This window comes from Petaurus breviceps, unplaced genomic scaffold, assembly GCF_028583685.1.
Source record: "Petaurus breviceps papuanus isolate PSGF00001 unplaced genomic scaffold, PetGlider_PUasm1.0 173, whole genome shotgun sequence".
Taxonomy (NCBI): Eukaryota; Metazoa; Chordata; class Mammalia; order Diprotodontia; family Petauridae; genus Petaurus; species Petaurus breviceps.
The window spans coordinates 29,380,292-29,401,543 of NW_027185759.1; the positions used below are offsets into that span (position 1 = coordinate 29,380,292).

General features: G+C 38.8%; 1 protein-coding gene across 1 annotated transcript in view; it reads left to right on the top strand.

The window, feature by feature from the left end:
* LOC138157760 (EGF-like and EMI domain-containing protein 1) overlaps positions 1–21,252 on the top strand; it is a 697,376-nt gene that overhangs the window by 577,032 nt on the left and 99,092 nt on the right. The window contains exon 16 of the mRNA XM_069083541.1: positions 16,030–16,158. Within this exon, the coding sequence (XP_068939642.1) occupies positions 16,030–16,158 (129 nt within the window). The remainder of the gene's footprint in view (positions 1–16,029; positions 16,159–21,252) is intronic.

Consider the following 21,252-nt stretch of genomic DNA (forward strand, 5'->3'; position numbering starts at 1 on the left):
ACTGAAGATTACTGGAGATTATTCCCACCCCAGTGGCTGCTTGCCACTCCCTCTCCTTCATCAGTCTCTCCATACATACTGGCCCCTCTCTTGCTTCCTAAGGACTCCTCCATCTCTCCCTGGATCCTACCATCTCCACTAGCTTTCATATTATCTCTTTCCTCCTCTTTTCAGTTGACCTCCCTGAGAAAGCCCTATGAACTAGTTGCCCTCTATGTCCTTGCCTCTGATTCTTTTCTAACTCTTCTTCAATCTTGCTTTTTAAATTGTCATTCAATAGAACCTGCTCTCTCCAAAGTTATTGGCGATCTCTTAATTTCCAAATCCAATGACTTTTTTCTTAATTCTAGTCCTCCTTGACCTTTCGGCAGTATTTGGCACTGTCAATCAGTGGGGCAATCAGGTAGTTATTAATTGTTATTATTAGTTATTATTACATCACCTCTTGATGGATACTCTTTCTCTTTAGGTTTTCATGGCACTCCTCTCACTTAGTCCACTCTTTCTCAGTCTCCTTTGCTGTTTCTTCACCCATAATTAAGTGCACTGATTAGATATGTCCCCACTAGTCTTTCCACTCTTTTATTTCTATATTATTTCATCTGATGATCTCATGAGGTTTCACTGGTTCAGTTATCATCTCTATGCAAATGATTCTTAGATCTATATTTTTCAGCCATACTCTTTCATGAGCTAGAGTTCCATGCCACCAATACTTTTGGGAAACCTGGAAATGGTGATACCATAGGTAATTTAAGTTCAACACATACAAAACATTACTCATTACCTTCCCCCATAAAACCCTTCCCCCTTCCAAACTTCCCTATTACTTCCAAGGGACCCATCATCCTTCCAAGCACTCAAGCTGACAAACTCAATGTCACATTTGACTTCTCATTTTCTTTTTTTTTGGAGGGCAGTTGGGGTTAAGTGACTTGCCCAAGGTCACATGGCTAGTTTTTGTGTTAAGTGTCTGAGTCTGGATTTGAGCTCAGGTTCTCCTGACTTCAGGGCCAGTGCTCTACTCACTGTGCCACCTAGCTGCCCCTTGACTTCTCATTTTCACTCATGATACATATCATATCTTGTTTCCAAGTTTTATCATTTCTACTTTCACAACATTTTCCTATACATCCCCATCTCTTCTACTCACACAACCACCAACCTTGTTCAGGTCCTCATCAACTTTCACCTGGACTATTGTAATGGACCTCAAATTGATTTCCAAATCTCAATCTCTCCCAACTCTAATTCATCCTCCCATAACATTCCAAAGTGATTTTCCTAAAATTCAAGTCTGATCATGTCACACACACACACACACACACATCCATAAATTTCAATGCTACCTATTAATTCCATGATCAAATATAAAGATCTACATTTGGTATTTAAAGTATTTCATTTACTGACCCATTCCTGCTTTTCCAGTATTAGACTTTACTTCCTTCCACATGCTTTATGGTACATCTACACTGGCCTCTAATGGCCCTGAAGAGAACATTCTCTCCCATCTCCCTGCTTTTGCAAGGGCTGTCCTGCATGTCTGAAATCCTTTCTCTTCTCACCTTGATGCTTAATTTCCTTGGCTCCCTTCAAGATTCATCTCATGTCCCACCTTCTACAAAATACCTTTCCTAGTCTTCTCAGATGTTAGAGCATTCTTCAAGATTATTTGACATACACTCAGTATGTAGCTTATAGGTACCTAGATATTTACATTTTTCTAGAATTATTGTGTATATATATGTATATATATATGTATTCCTGGTTCCTGTCTATATACACATATACACATATGCATACACACAGATATATGAGAATATTTTGACATAAATATGTGTAATCACATATCTGTACATATTTGTGTCTAATGATAGTCATCTCTTGGGTGGGGAAAAAAAAAGAAGAAATTTACATGATAACTTTATTATATGTTTAAAAGGAATAGCACATCATACATAATAGATTTGCAGTTTCACGTACAATCATCATTTTATTCACTATATTATGGAAATGCTTGTTTTATTTTATAAATGTAAAACAAAATAAATATTTTTTAAAAAGAAAAAATGAGAAAGTAAAGGTCCTCAAGGATAGTAACTGTCTTGCTTATTTTTATTTGTACCCCTAGTACTTATCACAGACACTAGAGAAAACAGTAAGCAATTAACTGCTTATTGACCAATTGATTGAACTATTATTGTCATTGCTGAACATCTTCTTTGAAATAAAATGGACAACTTTTTGCCTTTCTTTGTCTTGCATACAGTAATCACTCCACAAATGCTTTTGACTTATTGTTGACTTGACTATCGGATGAAAACTTGTGTTTGATGAACACTCAAACCAAAGGCCACCCAGTTTACAGTAAAGCTTCCCTTGTAACTGTCAGGAATTCAAGATTTCACATCTGAATACTTTTCTCAGCCCCCACTTTTCCAGGCAGCTAAAGAAGTCTGAAATCTATAAAATGCAAGTTTTTGAAATGTTGACAAATAATGCTTAAATAGTTACCAAATAGTGCACTTAAATCGTGCTTAAATTGTTACCAAAGTAAAGAATGCCCCTTGCTCTCCCCATCTCTCAGGATCTCAATCATTCATTTTCTTTGTCAGTTTATTTTTTGGACCAACCTGCTATTGAATTGGCATGAGGCACTTTCAGTGGAGAAACTCCCTCTCCAACTGCAAGTCAGATCTACAACTTAGCCATGGAGAGTGGCCTTAAAAAGTGAGAGGTTCAGTGACTTGCCCAGAGTTGCACACCCAGTATGTTTTAGAATCTGGATTGAAACTAGGACTTCATGAATCTAGGGACAACCAGACACAGTGAATAAGGAGCTAGGCCTAGATTCAGGAAGACATGAATTCAAATTTGGCCTCAGACAGTTTCTAGCTGTGTGGTCCTGGGCAAGTCACTTAATCCTGTTTACCTCAGTTCCTCATCTCTAAAATGAGTTGGAGAAGGAAATGGTAAACCACTCCAGGAGCTTTGCCAAGAAAACCCCAAATGGGGTCATGCAGAGGTGGACACAATTGAACAGAAACAGCTTCTTGACTCGGAAACCAGACCCGTCTCCACTGGGGCCCATGGCCAACCTGCCTGTTTGAGCATAGCTATAAAGGCATGAACGTTCTGATGGGACTTGGAGTGAGCAGTTACCCTCCCCACCCTCTGGCCTGTGTCTAAGTGCAGACTCAGTGAAGGCAGAAACTGCTCACCAGCTCTGTGCCTCTGCTAATATAAATAATGATGCCAGGAACTTGCCCTTTTCATTCTGAAGGCTCTGAAATGCGTCCTTTTTTATTTGTTTTTCTTCCTCATAGGTTTCTGCCAATCATAACCGGGCTTACAATTCTCCTTGTGTGTTGGTAAATATGGCTGCTTAGCTGCCCACAGTAATCCTTAATTATTCTTAGGGCACATTTCCAGAGCCCTGAATTAGAGGACTGACGAAGCCCAAAATACAATGCAGTGAATCATCCAGAAATTGCTCTGCCCGCCCTCCTCCCCTGTGCAGCGACTTCTGGTACCATCAGCATTTTGTGACTGATGGCCCAATGTCAGTATTGTGTTTGTTTCTCTTTGGGACAGATTGGAAATTAATCTTTGCTTCCGTGGCATTCATTTACTCAGATAGATGAGTGCTAACCACTGATTTCTACTCTTATCCTATAACATTCGAAACAAATATTGCATCTCAAACTCATTAAAGTATGTACAAAATTATTCTTCAGCTTTTCTTTCTTTTTTCAGCTATCAGTCACCCTTGTCTTTTTTGGCATGCAAAAAGCTCCCACTGACTTAGCCTACAGTCATCGAGAAAGATACATGGGGCATAGGGAATAGAAGTGTTGTTAGGTGGTACAGTGGAGAAAGCACTGGGCTTGGAATCTGGAAGACCTGTGTTCAAATCTGGCCTAAGATACATAAGCTCTGTTACCCTGAAAAAGTCACTTAACTTCTGTCTGTCTCAGTTTCCTCAACTGTAAAGTGAAAATTACAATAGCACCTCTTTCCCAGGGCTGTTGTAAGGATCAAATGGGATGCTACTTGTAAAGTGCATAGTACTTGGCACACAGTAGGTGTTTAATAAATGCTTTATTTCCTTCCTTTGATCCATATGCATTAGAATCTTTGATGAAGATGCCTAGGGAATAGAGTTTGTGACAAAAACCTCACTCTCCTCTACTAGTAAATCTTTTGCTCTTAGATAGAGGCTCTTGTCATCTCTCATCTGGACTCTTACGATAGCTTACTAGTTGGTCTCCCTAATACCAGTTCTCCAAACTTAACCATATGCTCCACAAAGCAGCCAAATTGATATTCTATGTCCAAAATTCACACCCCCATTCAAAAGTCTTGAATGGTTCCTCACTCTATGGTAAAATACAAAATTTTCAGCCTGAAATTAAAAGCCCTCAATTGGGCTTCCCTCTACCTTTTTAGTCTTATTTCCTATTGTTCGCCTTCCTACATTCTGTGTTCTACTCAAATGGTCCATTAGAAGGGTAAAACACAAAAATGAAATTTCATTTCCCATCTCTGTGCCTTTGATAGAACTGATCCCCCATACTTGGCTTCTACTCTGTCTTCATCTTGACCTTGGACAATCCATAGCTTCCTTCATCCCCAAACTCCTACACCTTTCTTGACCTCTGCAATTTTAGTGTTCTCCTCCTATTGAAATTACTTGACTTCTTTGGTAATCACTTTACATTTATGTTTTTGTGAGAAGGTCATGTCCATCTAGTGCAATCTAAGTTCCTGGAGAGCAACTATTTGTTTTTTTTTTTCTTTTTTATCTTTGCCTTTTCTGTGACTAATATAGTGTCTTGAGTAGAGTAAGAACTTTATAAACATTTGCTAAATTGGTCTGGAATAATAGCACAATGGAAGACTAATAAATGATAGTTGAATTAATTTCAGTTGAATGATAAGATTTTTCCTTTTCAATGATGCTCTGGGACCACTGGGAGAATTGTTTCTCACAGATATTCAAATCTCTTTGATCCTTGAGAAGAACAAATCCAATCAAGCTCTGAAGGGTTACTGGGATTCAGGGATCCTGGACATTAATGTTATTGTATAGATAATTGCATGGATATGTTGGTTTGAACCATTGAGTTCAAATATTCACTACAATTCAATTCAACAAACATTTTAAGCACCTATCTTGTACAAAGTAATAAGCATCATGGCCCAGTGGATATTGAATTGGTATTGTAGTTTAAGAAGATGTAGATTCAACTTCTGCTATTGATGGTTATCAGTTGCATGTGATCTTTGACAAATAACAACCTCTCTGACATGGCAGCATGGCTTAGTATACAGGGCATAGTCAAGAAGAACAAGATTCAAATCCTACCTCAAATGCTAGGTTATGCGAGCCTGGGCAAGTCACTAAACTATTTTGTCTCAGTTTGCTCATCTGTAAAATTAGACAATGAGATTTGGTGACTTCTGCTGGTCCTACTAGCTCTGAGTCTGTGATCCTATGATTACAAATCACAGAGAGTCTCCCCACATTCATGAACCCCAAATGTGCTAGGCACTATATTGTCTTTGAGACTTAAAAAAGAAAAAAAAATAGATTTTACCCTCAAACAACTAATATTTTATTTCACAAGTATAAGATGAGGGGACATAATTAGACAGCAGTGATTTGGAAAATGCTTCAGAGCTTTTAGTGGACCACTAGCCATTGAGTCAGTATTGCAAAATGCCATCCAGTCTCCAAAGAGACTTAAGATTATCTTGGGTAGTATTGAGAGGCGTAGGTTCCCAGAATAAGGACTAAATAGTGCTTCCTTGGTCAGACTATCTCTGAAATAGTGCTGGATGCATATTCAATGCTGGGTGCAATAATTTAAGCATATAGCTAAGTTGGAGAGCATCTAGAGTATCTAGAGTAGAGAAGCCAGCATGTTCAGTCACTCATCACTTTCTTTGTGCTAAGTAAACTCTGGTTTTACAAAGAAATTCAAAAACACAGTCCCTGCCCTCCAACAGTTCACATTATAATGCAGGAGATAATATGCAAACAACTGTGTATATACAAGATATATCTAATGTATGTAGGAGATTAAGGACCTTGATTTTGTACTTTGTGAGGACTGGTTGGAGGCACTTGGTGTGTTAAGCTTGCTATAAAGAAGAATCAGGGTGGTCACAATGGCAGTCATGTGGGTAAATGCTGTCATCTTGGAGAAGTATGTGATTCATTAAAATTTAGCCCCAGAAATTGAAACTAGAAAGAATGAATGAAAGTAGGAAAGAGAAAAATGTTGATTTTATGTCAGGACAAACTCTGTAGCAATTAGAGTTTTCCAAAAATGAAATGGGCTGTGTCAGAAGAGAATGGGTTCCTTCATTGGAGGACTTCAGACAAAGGTTAATTGGGCTTTTGTTGGTATTGTGTTAGTTGGAATTGTTTTCGAGGTCTAAGGTGGATGAACCAAATGTTGAGGTACCTTCCAATACTGTAACTCGGTAATATTCAGTAACCAATGTGGAGACAGAGACATCCAGGAGTCAGCCCTTCACATCCTTCAGCCCTTGCAGTTTTCTCTCTTATAATCTCAAATGCCACATATGTGATTCATCAATATGTGAACAAACCCATAACTTTCCGTGATAGTCCCTGTTTCCACATCCACATTTAGGAACAGGGTCCACAAGTAATGTAGGAGGGAATTTTTATTTGGTAATTGTCCAGAGCTATGCAAGATGGCTGAATGAGAAAGAAATCCGTTTGAATATGTGTATTTAATCAATTTTCAAAGAGCCTGAAGTTGCTCAATTTTAAATGCTTGATTGAACATAATAGTTTGTTTCTAAGCAGAAAGAAAATAACTGCAAGTTGACTTCACAGACAACGTTGCTCAGATTGAATGTAGCTTCACTTGTTTCTTCGTTAATGAAGACAAGTAAAGCTGAAGAAACTGGGGGGAAAATCTTCCCACTATTTTAAGATACTGTCTGTCTTACTCACTGCATTTTGGTGTCATCATTAATCAATTGTCTGGATGTGGGGATTGGAAGAAAATGAACTGGCTGAATGCTTAACTTGGCTTATTTTAGCTTAGCTAGAAAGAGCCCGGATTTCTTAGTTGTCTACCTTTGTGAGTATTTCCATGTCATTAGGGTATTTTGGAAGCCCAACTTGAAACTCTCAAAACCTTGATGAAGAAGTTTTTTTTTTTTATAATGTCATCGAAATATTCCCCAGTCTTCAAACAAGAATAAGGCATGATTGATATTAAAGGAAATTCTATTTTCCTGAATCTTACAACTGAGAGTAGAGCAACCTGAAGTTGACAAATTTTGATGGAAAGACAAGAAGGGCCAAGAAGATCGTGTTCCTCTGGCCACATTGCACATGGATACCTTGGGCATTTCAAGATCTGTTATTGTGTCTTTAAAAATCAAATGGATCAAATTATCACCATTTCTCACACATCACCTTGATATTTATGTTCCCTTTGAATTTTACCTTATTTTAATCTTGCTCTCTTTTGTTCTCAAAGAGAAACATTTAAGAGGATTTCAATGATAGAATGCTGTCAAAATATTCAAATGGAGTTAACTCAGTTGTACTTAGGATTTTGAGCTATTGATGGAACACAGATGATAATCTGTGTGATTTTTATATTGTCTGATGTAAATTCTTAATGTTGTACTATCTTTGGTTTCACAGCCCATTTCCTTCTCTATGAATGATTGCTCAGAGGGAAGAAAAAGATTATTTGGAGGAATATAATATCAAAAGACTGTACTAAGTTAATCCTAATGCCTAAAGTACTTTTTTTCCTTAATGAAGCATGTATTATCCATTGATATTTTTAGAGTATATGAGAAAAAAAGGATGGGTACATTTTGATTGATGGTCTATGTCATGGTGCACACCCACATGTTAAATATTCACATCCAGTATATTCCTGACAAGATAGTAAAATATTCTATTCATCAATCCAGACCCAATTTTTCATATTTTAATATCTTGATTGGTTCTTAACAAGGCTTTAAAATTATGACAAATATATTAATGCCTCAATAAAGATTAATTTTCATGCCAATTTTGAGGTCAAAGAGTTTGATGGTTTTTCCATATCTAACTTAAAATACGTGATCTCTTAAAATAATAGCTTACTATGCTTCCCCACAAAATCTTTATTTAGCAAAGACAAAAAAGAAGGCATTTTCTCAATAGTCAAAAACATATACTTTCTACCAAAATCCCAAATGTTTTAAAAATTAAATGGAAGGAATTTGGGGGGATACCCATTTTGGAAATAAAATTATCATCTCCACTAAAACATTTAAAATCTGGATGGTTTGGGTAATTGAATATGTTTGACTGATTTGAAGAAGTAGTCAGGAACATAGAAGTAGATGTCCTCCTTTAAAGTTCAGGGTCATCATTGTGGGCTTATCAGGCAATAGAAATCTATCTTAGGTGCTTTTCCAAGTGGGAATTTCCTAAGCAAACCAGTAGGAACCAGGAGCAAAGTGCTGGAAAGCAGCAATTTTGACCTTTGACAACAATGACAAGAAGAGAGACAGAGACAAGGCAGATAAAGACAGAGAGATTCCTAAAATAATATATTGAAATGGGTAAGTTTATGTTCCTATGTCATGTCCTTATATACCTACCAAAGTAAAATAGTCCTTGCCTTCAAGGAATTTACACTTTACTGGGGGATGTTGGAGGTGAGTAGAAGAGGGACAACAGTGAATCCAGAGCATATCAAAAAGTAATAGCAATTTGATTTCAATTGGTGGAGCATGCTAATAAATAAGGGTAAGGGAAGTTGAGGAAACACTTTATATAGAGTGTGGCACTTAAACTGCTTTAGAAGAAACCAAGAATTCTGAGGGGTAGGATGGAAGAGGAGAACCTGTTACCCAGGAGATGCAGAAAATCAAAACATCTTTAAATGATGTAGACAGCACTGTAATCTACACAAATGATAGTAAGCCTTCAGTTTCTCATTTGTTTTAATCCATAAAGTAGGACTGGATGGTATCTCTTTTGTCCACTTCATTTCCTCATAATTTTCCCTGTTTTTTTATATTTTTTAAAAAGCCACTTAGGGAAACTGATTGAAAAGCCCAAAGTTGTATTTCCTGCTTCACCTTCTGGGGAGTGAATGGAAGGTTTTTGCTAGTTAGAGATGTCTATTTTCTTTTGTCCATCTGGCATTGGGAATCATTTTGCCTTTGAAGTTAAATGTGTTTCCAAGACATAGCATTCAATAAATCTGCATGGTAAGAAATATTATTACATAGCTCTGAATGTCATCTCCAAATGTAAAGCTGCCTGTTGCTTCAAGTGTAAAATTCATTCTTACATCAACTGTGTGTTTCTTTGCTGCTTTATGATGCTGGTCATTGCAGATCGGCCTGAAAATATTAAAGTGACTGCATGAAGCACCATAATGATTGTGATGCCTACCAGCCCATGTCTCTGTGAAGCCAATTACATAGAAAAACAATCCAAAAAGAATAAGTACACACTATCTTGATGTGTGGAATCTAGCATGTGAGTGGAAGGGATCAAGGAATGAGTATAGCTATGTGCATGTGTGTTCTCTATGTTCTCTCCATCTCTGTTCTGTGTCTCTCTCTGTCTATGTCTCTTCTGTCTGTCTCCACCTGTAAGTCTTTCTCTCTGTCTCTCTTTCCCTCTCCCTCTGTCTCTTTCCCTCTCCCTTTCCCTCTCCCTCTGTCTCTCTCCCTCTCCCTTTCCCTTTCCCTTCCTTTCCATCTCCATCTCCATCTCCATCTTCATATCTCTCTCTCTCTCTCTCTCTCTCTCTCTCTCTCTCTCTCTCTCTCTCTCTCTCTCTCTCTCTCTCTCTCTCTATTCCTCCTCCTTCCATTCCTTTCTCCCTCCCTCCATTTCTTTCTCCCTCCCTCCATTCCTTTCTCCCTCCCTCCCTCTCTCCCTCCCTCCCCTCTCAGTTATATTTGAGTACATCTTCCAAGTTGTTGCGTTCCCAGTTTTCCAGTGAGATTTGCTTTCCAGGGTCTGCTTGTTTTAGCTCTGGTTATCTTAGTCAATCATTTGAATTCAAGTGTGCAATCTATTGGTCCCTAAGTTATTTTCAATGATGTTTGGCTCCAGCAGCCTGTTCAGCAATTAGAGTTCAGTGTTGAGGATGAAAAGAGCTGTTGGGTGTTGTGTCTGCTCACTTACAGAGTATCCTACAACACCCGATCACAGCTAGTAACTGTCCATGGTAATTTAAAGGTACTTGTCATGTCTTTGGATGCTTTTCATCTTCAGTTGTTGAGGTTGATTTCAGTTCAAAGGACGAATGAAAGATGAAAGGGTTACTGTAGGGTTTGACTATTCATGATTCAGGCTACTTTTCATCTGGGTCTCCTAACCACCCATGGACTAGACCACTTTTAATCTTCCCACTACTTTCCCCTAATGGCTGTTCCTCCTTTGAACTCCTTCCTCTAATGTCAAAGTCTAGAAACAAGTGTCACAAGGGTTTCAACTAGACCTCCCATTTAGATAAAGTGCCAGCACAGAAATCTAGATGTCTAAAGACATTACATACGGTCACTGCATGAGGCATAAAGCAATGGTGCTTCTCTGAAAATATCAGATTGTTAAAGATTTATTTCATTTCCCTTTGGTACTCACATACATGCATGCCGGTATCCATGCACCCGTACATATACGATGCATGTGCACATGTGCACATGCACTGACATATGTACACACACAGACCTATTACATTGTATGTACACCTGTATAACATGTACACACATGTATCTATACTGCAATGTGTATATATGTATGTGTGTTTGCATGTGTATGTGTGTGATGTGGATATATATGTGTCACATATTTACCATATACACATATGCATGTATATTTCACCTGAGTACAAGTCAGTATGTCAGATACTGAGGATAAAAAGCTAAGAATAAAGAGGTCCCTTCCCTCAAGCAGCTTAAATTCTATTATGAGTGTGGGGGTACAAAAGGTGGATGGATGAGTAAACCAAGTAGATTTAAAGTAATGTGAAGAAAGAGGAAACACAAAGAAATGGGAGTGAGGAGACAGAGGGGGTGGAGATGGCAGAATCACAAAAGGAATCCTATAGAAGGTGGTACCAGAGCTGTGCTTTAAAGGACAGCTAGAAATTCTAAGAGGAAAAAGTGAGGGAAATGTACCATCCAGGCATGGGGGAGCACTGAAAGGAAATGATGACAGATGATTTTTCCTGCTTTAAAAATAAATAACAATAGGATCACAAGATCATAGAATGAAATGGAAATTTCGAGGTCATCCATGCTAATCCCTTAATTTTACAGATGAGGAAACTGAAGTTTATTTGGGAAGCAACTTGTCTAATGGCACCTAAGTAGTGATTGACTACCCTGAGATATGAACCTACCTCCTCCAGTTACAGAGTCATAATTCTGCCTATCACACTGGGCTACTATATTTTTTCAAAGCAGAGACTAACATGAGGTTGGCACCACACCATCTCCAACAATTGTTAAATGGCCTGAGTTATAATCAGAAATATTTTCAGTCACCTTGCACTCCTTTATTCTTCTCTGGAATTTCTGGACTCCTGAAGGTACTTCCCACAGTCCTTTTTAAGAACCAAATGGAGCTATTAATTGGCAAATGTGAGATATAGCTTTAGGATCTCTAATCCAACATGAATTTATCCATTAGCACTCGAAACAAATGAGTGAATAAAACCACTGAGCTGTGAAGAAATCTAGATTATTGGTTAATTCCCCCTCCCCATAATCCTTAGGTAAATACTGGTATTTTTCTTATATCGTGGAACTTTGATATGGAGGTTTTTGTGCATGTTTTGTTTATTAATTCCCTCCATCATTAGAAATGAAAATGATGGAAGGGCTCCCCCTTCGACCTTTGCTCCATTTCCCTTTCTTTCACTAGGTATCCTGAAGCACCACTTCACTCTATTGAAAATGCAATTCTCTGGATTTGCTGAGTATCAGGTGCTCCCTCCTAACAGGATGACAATCCCAGCTCTATTTGGTGGCCAAATGATTACTCTGTAAAGGGATCCAGGAACCAGGGGAGGAGAAGGAAACAAAATACAAAAATCTGTTCACAAAGCCCTTTGTATGGCTGGTACCACTAAAAACCGATCGGCTTAGTGCTGCATCTGGAATCAAGCCGTCTTTCTGCACACATGGAGAGTTCATTTGGAACTTGCCACCAGTAGTGGGTCTTGCTGTTATTGAGAGTTTAATCAGCACCAGCGGTGGTGACTCATGTCAAGACTAGCCAGCAAGCCATTGCAAAGATGATCGTCCCTGAGCTTCAGTGGAGAGCTCCCAGTGTCACTTAGTCCATAAATCCAGATGCCCACTTCACTCTGGGGCATAGATTACCAAGAGGAGCGTACAGAGGAAAAGTAAACCCCATTTGGTGGAGTAAAAGCCATGCCTGCTCCCATAGCTACCCGTGGTTTATTATAGCGGTATGTCGTTTCCAGCACTACTTATAGTACCGATCATATGGGACCCTTAAAGGCTTGCTGATGCCTCATGGGCAACTTCAGAATGATTCGGTTTATAAATAATTCTGCCTGCATATCTTACATCTTTAGGATTACCTCTCCTGTGCTTTTTATTATCGGGACATTTGCATGAAACTGAGCTATTTGGATACTTGCCCTTGGAGAGATATTGCTTATTCCTACCTCCCCCTCCCTACACCAACCTCTCACCCCAAGCCTCTAAGACAGAAGTGCATTTTTCATACCAAGGCCATTTCCATATGCTACAAAGCCAAGATTTGTGACCCGAGATGAGGGAAAAGGAGTAGCAAAGGATGAAACGCAGAGAAAAATGTGGTATTCTTAACTTCTTCTGTATCTTTCCACAAATGTCCTGCCCTTTTTCCTTATTAACTAATTACTGAGTTACTTCACCTGTAATCTTTGCTTGGGTTCCTCACTGAGGTTCCAGTTCAATCTAATTCATCAATGTACATTAGCTGCCTACTTGGCAGCAAAGTGGTACAGTAGATAAACTTAGATTCAGGAAGACTTGAGTTCAAATCCTGCCTCAGATATTTACTTGCTGTGTGACCCAGAACAACTCTCAGCCTCAATTTTCTCATCTCTAAAATGGATATAACCATAGTAACTATTTTCCAGACTTGTTGTGAGAATGACATAAGAGAATATATGCCAAGCTTTCTGTAAGCCTTAAACTCTTCATGAAAGCCAGCTATTGTTGTTTGCAAGGCATTATTTTATACAGTGGGGACATAAAAATTTAAAAAAAAACCTTGCCTTTGAGGAGTTTATATTTTACTATCATGATACAACATGTGTGTAGAAAAATAACTAACTCATGTATACATCAATATATAGTAATATCAGAAGAGAATGCCAAACAAGCACCCCCTCATACATGAAGTCTTTTCTAATCCCCCCAAATTGCTAGAACCATTTATTTTGTGTATCCTTTGTATTTCACATTTATTTATTGATACGTATGAAAGGCTTCATGTAGGAGTCAGTACCTGAGAAAAAAGATAAAAACACAGTCCCACAGAGCTGAAGGGATGCCACTTATCAAGAGTGACTTCCCGTGCGTCAATGGCACAAATACCATTTATGCCTGGTCATAGATGTTACCCTATCGTGTGATTGAAGCTTAGATGTAGCACCATGGATGATCCTTAAGTTACCATCACCTCTAGCATCAAATACAAACTCCTCATTGCCACTTAAAGCAGTCCCCAATCAGAATCCAGCCCACCCTACCATCCTCATTATACTTACTCCAGTCCAGGCTATCTTCACTCTAATCAAACTGGCCTTCATGCTATTCATCACACAAGCTCTGAGTCCTTTGCATTGGCTGTCCTCCATGCCTGCAATGGATGAAAGTCCCCTTGACCTCACCTTCTATAGGTGCCTAGTTTCTTTCAAAGTTCCACTCAAGCACCACCTCATACATGAAGTCTTTTCTAACCCCCCCAAATTGCTAGAACCATTTATTTTGTGTATACTTTGTATTTCACATTTATTTATTGATACATCTGGCAATTTCTGCATTAAAATGGGAAATCCTTAATCTCGATGGCAAGAAATATTTGATTTCTATCTTTGTATCCTCAGCATCCTATACAGTGACTCTTACATAGGAAATACTTAATAAATGCTTGTTGATTAATGGTAAGTTAGTACAGGCAACAGCTTCTCTTTTGTTCACGGTCTTTTTTATCTCTTACCAGATCCATGGTGGGTTTTATTGTTGTTATTGTTGTTGGTAATGCATGACATATCCATCCTTATATTTGGAAGTTTTTTTTTTCCTTTAAATTATCAAACATCATTGGCTCCATGTACATCTGCAGCTGTCACGGGCTTCAGGCTTGGCATTCAGAAATAGAGACAATATTTGAGTCATGCAAAACTTTCCACTGGAATTTGAGAGAAGAGCTGGATTGATTGAAATAACTAAATTCTGATAGAAATTCCAACTGACTAATGAAAATTAATACTTAACGAATGATGACATTCTCACTTTAATGTAAAATCTTTTAATACTAATGTGTTTAATACTTAAAATATATTGGATGCTTCTAAAGGTTTTTAACTGTATCAAAGAAATACCACAACAAAAATAGGCAAAATATCTTTCTAGCATGGTGTAATGGCTAGGCCAGCTGTGGGGTCAAAAATACCCAGGCTCCAGTCCTGCCTCTAACACACCAGCAGAGTGTCTGAAGCATAGTAAGCATTTAATGATTTTTATAATTCATTATTTAATGATTCAAACTAGACCTAAGACCATGACCAAGTTAACTAAGTTCTCCGTATCGCAAGCAACACTCTAAGGTTATGAATTAAAGGTGATAAATCTGTAGGGACTGTTTCTTTCTTCGTATCTGTGTCCCTAAAAGCTAAAATACCCAGCACACAGTAGGTTCTTGAAAATGGCTATTAATTGAGTAATTGATCTACATTGGCAGAAGGAATTTCTGGGAGGAAGCATACGTCGTTGTTTGTATGTTATCTTTCCCATTAGAGTATAAATTTCTTGCAGTCCGGTGCTATTTTTTGCTTTGCTATAGATCTGCCCCCAGCACAGTTCCTGACACATAGTTAATACTTAATAAATGTTGGATAACTTCCCTTGGCAAGTGATGAAATTATAGACCACAAGTAAACAACAATAAACAGCTACAACCCTGCACCTGGGAAAGCAATATCATTTTTTGCTTTACTTCCTGATTTTTTTTTGCTAATTACTTCAAACATATACTTCAAAAGCAATGATTGAGAGCTATCTTTCCCCCCTGGGCAGCAATGGCCTATTTTTGCCTGGTTGGAAGAGGGCACTGTGGATGGTTGAGAGGTTCCCCAATCTCAGACTATTACTTTAGATAGGCTGTTGAGATGACCTCACAGACGACACTTGATTTGTGTGTGTGTGTGTGTTTTCCCAAGTTCAAGACTTGTCTGAGAGTTAATATCCTCCTTTTATTTAACAAAAGAAAAGAAAAAGGATGTGAGAGGATTAAAAAAAGCATAAGGAAGACCCCGTGGAAAAGGGTGAAGGAGTATACCACTGCTCACCTGTTGTAGGAGGTTAAATACTCAGAGGATGTGGGGCAAGGAGAAAATTCTAGAACACTGTGTGCAGCCCATCAACAAAAATGAGGAACTGGGGAGTTGTAAGCTGGGAAACTGTAGTGTGCATTGCTGTTGTGGCAAGCATTGCAGGCTCCCTGGGAACTCTCCAGGCTCCCATTCGGCCCTGCACATGTGGCAATAAAGCCTGGCACATGCTACCCACATCAGAGTCTCAGCTAATATCTTCCCAATTGCCTGTTAATGGTCACTTTATTCTGCATTTGGGGGGGATCAAGTGAGACCCTGGTCTTTGCCTTTGGCTGCTTAATAAGGGTTCTGGTCTCTCCCCGCTCTCAATGTGCTGCTCTGAAGTAGCTGACACAGTGTAATTCCCAGATATCTTTTTGTCTGTGTGCAGAATGCCCAGCGGGGACCTTTGGTCCAAGGTGTGGGTTCAGCTGTCAGTGCAAGAATGGAGCTGTTTGTGACCCTGTGAGCGGAGCCTGTACCTGCCCAGCTGAGTGGACAGGAACATTCTGCGAAGAAGGTAATTTCTTCCTGCCTTTCTCCTTTAATTTGTGAGCAGACTTTTTGCAGGTCAGCTCCCATCATTCTCAAAAGAGGCAGCTTTGGGTAGCAACTGGAGGTCGAGTGATTGGGCTGGGCATGTTTCCAAGTTTGCCATCGTCTACCACTGAGCCCCACATGGACTGGCCTTGCATCAGGCTCTTTTGAAAATAGATGGTTTCCTGGGCCATTCTGTTGCCTCCAAGAATGAAATATACAGAGGAATAATGGGACACTGGAAAATGAAGGACTCAGTCTAACAAGACACATCCTACAGCAGATTGCTTCAACCAATGTCATTATCACCAGTCCATTATCACCACACCTTTCTGAATACTGCATCTAGGCAACATTATCATTTTAATGTCATTTTTAGGTTTGCAAAGCACTTTACATAGATCAATTCATTTGATTGTCACAACGACTCTATGAGGGAGGTCCTAGACGTATTGTTCTCCCCATTTTACAGGAGAACAAATAGATACAGAGGGAACTTGACCAAGGTCACGCAGCTAGGGCCAGAGGAAGAACACGGACCCAGGTCTTCCTGACATGACTCCAATTAGAATGCTTTGTCTACTCCATCGTTAACCACTTCTTATACCATCAATTTGATGTTAAGTAACCTGTCCAGGCTCACACAGAAAATAAATACTGCTATATTAGCAACTGGAAATCACCTTAAGATTTGGTCAGCATCTATTCCCCATACATCAGTGTCAGGAACTCCCTCCACCGACACAGATAGGCCACTTAAGTCTTAGTTTCCAGCAGGCACTGAGACAAAGTGGTTTACTCATGGCCCTCTCATGTGTGAGTACAGGTCATTCAGATTCTAAGGCTAACCCTCTACCTATTACATTATGTATATATGCCCTCCTCTGGAAATCCTGTTAAAGCATGACAGCCATTTTTATGCCATGGACCCCTCTGGCAGGCTTACAGAGTCCATGGACCTTCTCAAGAATGTGTCGATTCACAAAGGAAACCACTTCTATTGAAATATGAAAGTTATCAAGATTTTATTTTTTAAGTTCACAGACCCCCAGGCTAAAAACACTGCTGAAGAGATAATATGAGAAAAACAGAATTCCTTCCAATGTGATAGAGACGCCAAACCCTATTTCTTCCTAAAATGAACTGGGGAGTTAATGTAGGGTGGATCGATGCAATAGAGTGGGGCAGCTTCATTCTCAATTCACCCCAGTGACTGAGACTTCCCCATTCGCTGACAAAAGTAGACCAAGAGCCTCCCAGAGAAGGAAGGTCTTGACTGGAATCCTTGGTAAATGAAGGCAGAAGATGACTTTTAATCTGTTCTAAGGGATATTAGTGCAGCTAACAATAGACCTCCACTAGTCATAATGGGAATGAGAATAAAGCCTCTCTCCTAAAACTATGAAACTCTAGAAGTGAATATGTTATCACATAGTAATTTGCTAAACTGAAGCAAGAGTTATTTTGGATCAAATTTGCGACATAGCTCATGCATGAAATGATCTGTGGCTTGTTCTTGTGAAGTTGTTTTCACACCACAAAGCGATGAAAACGAGAGAGGAAAAAAATGTATCCTGGCTGGAGCATTGTGCAAATATTGAAGCCTGTGATGGAGGGTTTTTTAGAAGTATCTGAGTGCAACTTGTCATTTATATTTTATGAGCCAATAATGTTCACCAAAATTACAGCTGTTTAGCTTTCAAAATTATCTGTTAATTTATAATAGGTTGAAGAAATTTACGTACAGGAGGAAATTGACATTACTCATGAGCCTTCACTGCCATCTTGTGGTGGAGAAGGCTTTTTTAGACCTTGCATCTTCAAGAAGGATTATCATGGAAAGGATGAGTGAGAAATGTAGATGTGATTGTATTTTTCACCAGAAAACCCTGTATTCCAAAGAGTGTTGGTGTGGTGGGAAAAGTACTGGACTTTGAGAAGGAACTGGGTCCAAATTCCTTCTTTCTTTTCTATTACATGTGTGATCTTGGTTTTCATCTAACTTCTAGATGTCCATTTTTTCCTTATCTGTAAAATGGGTGTTTAGAATTAGATGGCCTCAAACATCTCTCCTACCTCCAGAAACCTGTGATGTCCTTTGCCTCTTTGTTGACCTTTGCTTCCTCTTCCACAACGTGAGTATATTAACCCTGATGAAATCAAAGGTCCCCTCCAGCTCAATTGCTCTGCCTAACGTCTACGAAAATTTCCTGGGACAGATCAAGAGATGGAAGAGACCAGTCAGAGGTCACTGAGTCCAATTGTCCCATTTTACAGGTGAAGATACTCAGCCCCAGGGAAGCTGAATTACTAGCCAGGGACACTCAGTTCTTTAAGCATCTAAGGCAGAATTCTAACCCCCATCTCACTGACTATAAGTCAGCACTTTCTCCATTATACTATGGAGCGTGTGTGTGTGTGTGCACAGATATGTATGAATTTATATATATGTATATATACATGTACATATATAACCATAGAGATATAGAGAAGAAAATTTAAGAAGTACTTATTAAGCACTTTCTATTGACTAGGAACTGCATCAAGCGCTTAGACTACAGAGAAAGGTAAAAATAATCCCTGCCGTCAGGGAACTCATATTCTAACAGGGGAAACAATATGAAAGTAATTAGGTTGATACAAGAAACAAATAAGGAAATGAAACGTAGATTTAACCAGGGAGGATCTGGCATTTGGAAACATGGGGAAAGGCTTTCTTAAATGGAAGGGAAAGGGCACTAATGCTGCTGTTACATATGGCTATGATATTTTATGGTTAACTAAGCCCTTTCCTCTCAATGACTTTGGTAGTTGAGTACTTTACCAATTAGGAAACTCAAGCCCAGAGAGATTTTGACATGCATCAAGTCAGACAACTGCTACTCCAGTTCCAGGGTCTCCAATTCTTGCTTCAGCGGCTTCCTCATGGATCTATATTCCTGCCAATTATGAGGTTCAAAAGAGCTAATGATTGGAAAGCCCTTTGCAGAATAGAATGCATCATCAAAGGGCCAGTTGTTGCTACTGAGATAACACAGAGGAAGCATTTGGCTGAATCTGAAAACTCTCTATTTAAATGTTAGCCACTGTCAACATCGCTATAATTATTAGTCATTGAAAAGCAACATCACATAGAGGGCTGACTTTAGAATCAAGATGACCTATGGTACATTTAAGTCTTATTTCTGACATGTGTTTAGGGTGTGACCTTGGGCAAGTCACTTAATTTCTCCATGTCTCAAACACTTCTATAATACTTTAAGTTACAGCCGAGGGGCTTGTCTGCCTTCACGGAGTAAGTCCTTCTTCTAGGAGTTTACTACACGGAGCAATCTCAGGTCCAGATTCATATCATTAAATTGTTGATTAATGGGAAATAGACAAGAAACCTATATTAAAATACTTTATCTTTTAAGTGTCACAAATTAAAAACAAAATGGACATCACTGGCTTAAAGTTGAAATCCTTTTTCAGATGTGTTGTGACATACACATCTGAACAAACTTCACAACAAACTTCACAGTCATGTTTATGGCAAAAATAATTGTAATGACACAAAGATTTGTATATAGCTAGGTCCTGGTTAGTACAAATAACTGATGCTATGAAGTAGTCACATGTATTTCAATTCATACTATTTAAAGTTATAGTTATGTAAAATACGGTCATTGGTTCCAGCCCAATGGAAATATGCAGTTTTAATTCAAATAATGCAACCACTTCCTGAGATTCATTCTTTGCATTAATTGGCTCCCAGCTTATCTTGTACTTAGACTAAATTGGAATGTAGTTTTCCTATTTCAAAGGCTATTTGAATCAGGAGGATCATTACCGTGGAGTAATAGAAAGAGGGCTGAGTCTGGAATCAGGACATAGGATAGAATCCCAGCTGTGTTACCTTGGGACTTTTGGCCAGTCATTCATGGTCTCTAAGTCTCTGCTTCTTCATCTATACGTGTGGTTGGACTCAGTGATCTTTGAGGCCCCTTCCTCTGTGGTTCTTTGATCTTTAAATTTTCAATTAATGCTTACTGGAAGGAAGGCTCATTGCCAGTAATGACCTCAATATGTTGTCATGAATTAGAGCTTGAAAATTCAGCAAAAGGTCATAGGTTTTCAGGGTGATGCAGACACTACTTGGCCATGTAACTCTAGGATGGTCATTAAACCTTAATTTCTTCATTTGAAAAACCAGCACATCAGGTCCTTGACTCCTATAAAAACACTCTGATTCCATTCTAGGCTAAATTGTGTTGACTGCACCCCAATAGTCATCTGATAGCTTCCTGGCAATGGTAGCCCTTTGTTCATGTCTCTATTTCACTTCAGGCTGTGATTTCTCTTTTGAGCTTTTAATGATATAACTTGCTTTAGCTCTTGATTTTCTCCATTGCCTTTCAGAACTTGCTAAACAACTTAGTGGCCACCAGGTGGCTCTATTCTACCATTTTCTCACAGTAGACTTGTCTGACACTAGTCCTGTTTTTCTGTCTTCAAAGCTGAAACTCATCTGAGAACACAGCATTTAGGGATTCCATAGGGATCGGGACATTCATGCCAACCATATGACAATAGTAAAATAAGGAGTAAAGAGTGGGGATGAAGGAAGGTCCCACTGCCTGTCACAGAAATAAATGTACTCCTTTGAGATCATTGTGTTTTCAAGAGTATAGAGGCTTTATGAGATCTATATTAAAATGCAGTATTTGCTGAGTTTTTAACATAATGAAATACAGAAAGGTGGTGTATTAGATACAGTATTGATATTGGACTCAGGAATGCTTGAGTTTAAAATTCATTTCTGACACTGACTGGATGTCTGACCAAGGGCAAATCACTTACCCTCTCTAAACCTCAGTTTCCTTCTCTGTAAAATGGAGATAATACCCATAATATTCATACCTATGGTTCAAAATATTGTTAGTAACCCCAGGTGAGATGGAAGACTGTTTGCAAACTTTAAAACAGACCCATGATAGACCCAGGAAGGTATCAGGATAAGACACCACATAAGCTGGCTAGAAAAGAATACATCTTTCTAAAATTGTGGTAGAGATACCCAGAAATTTGCCAAAGG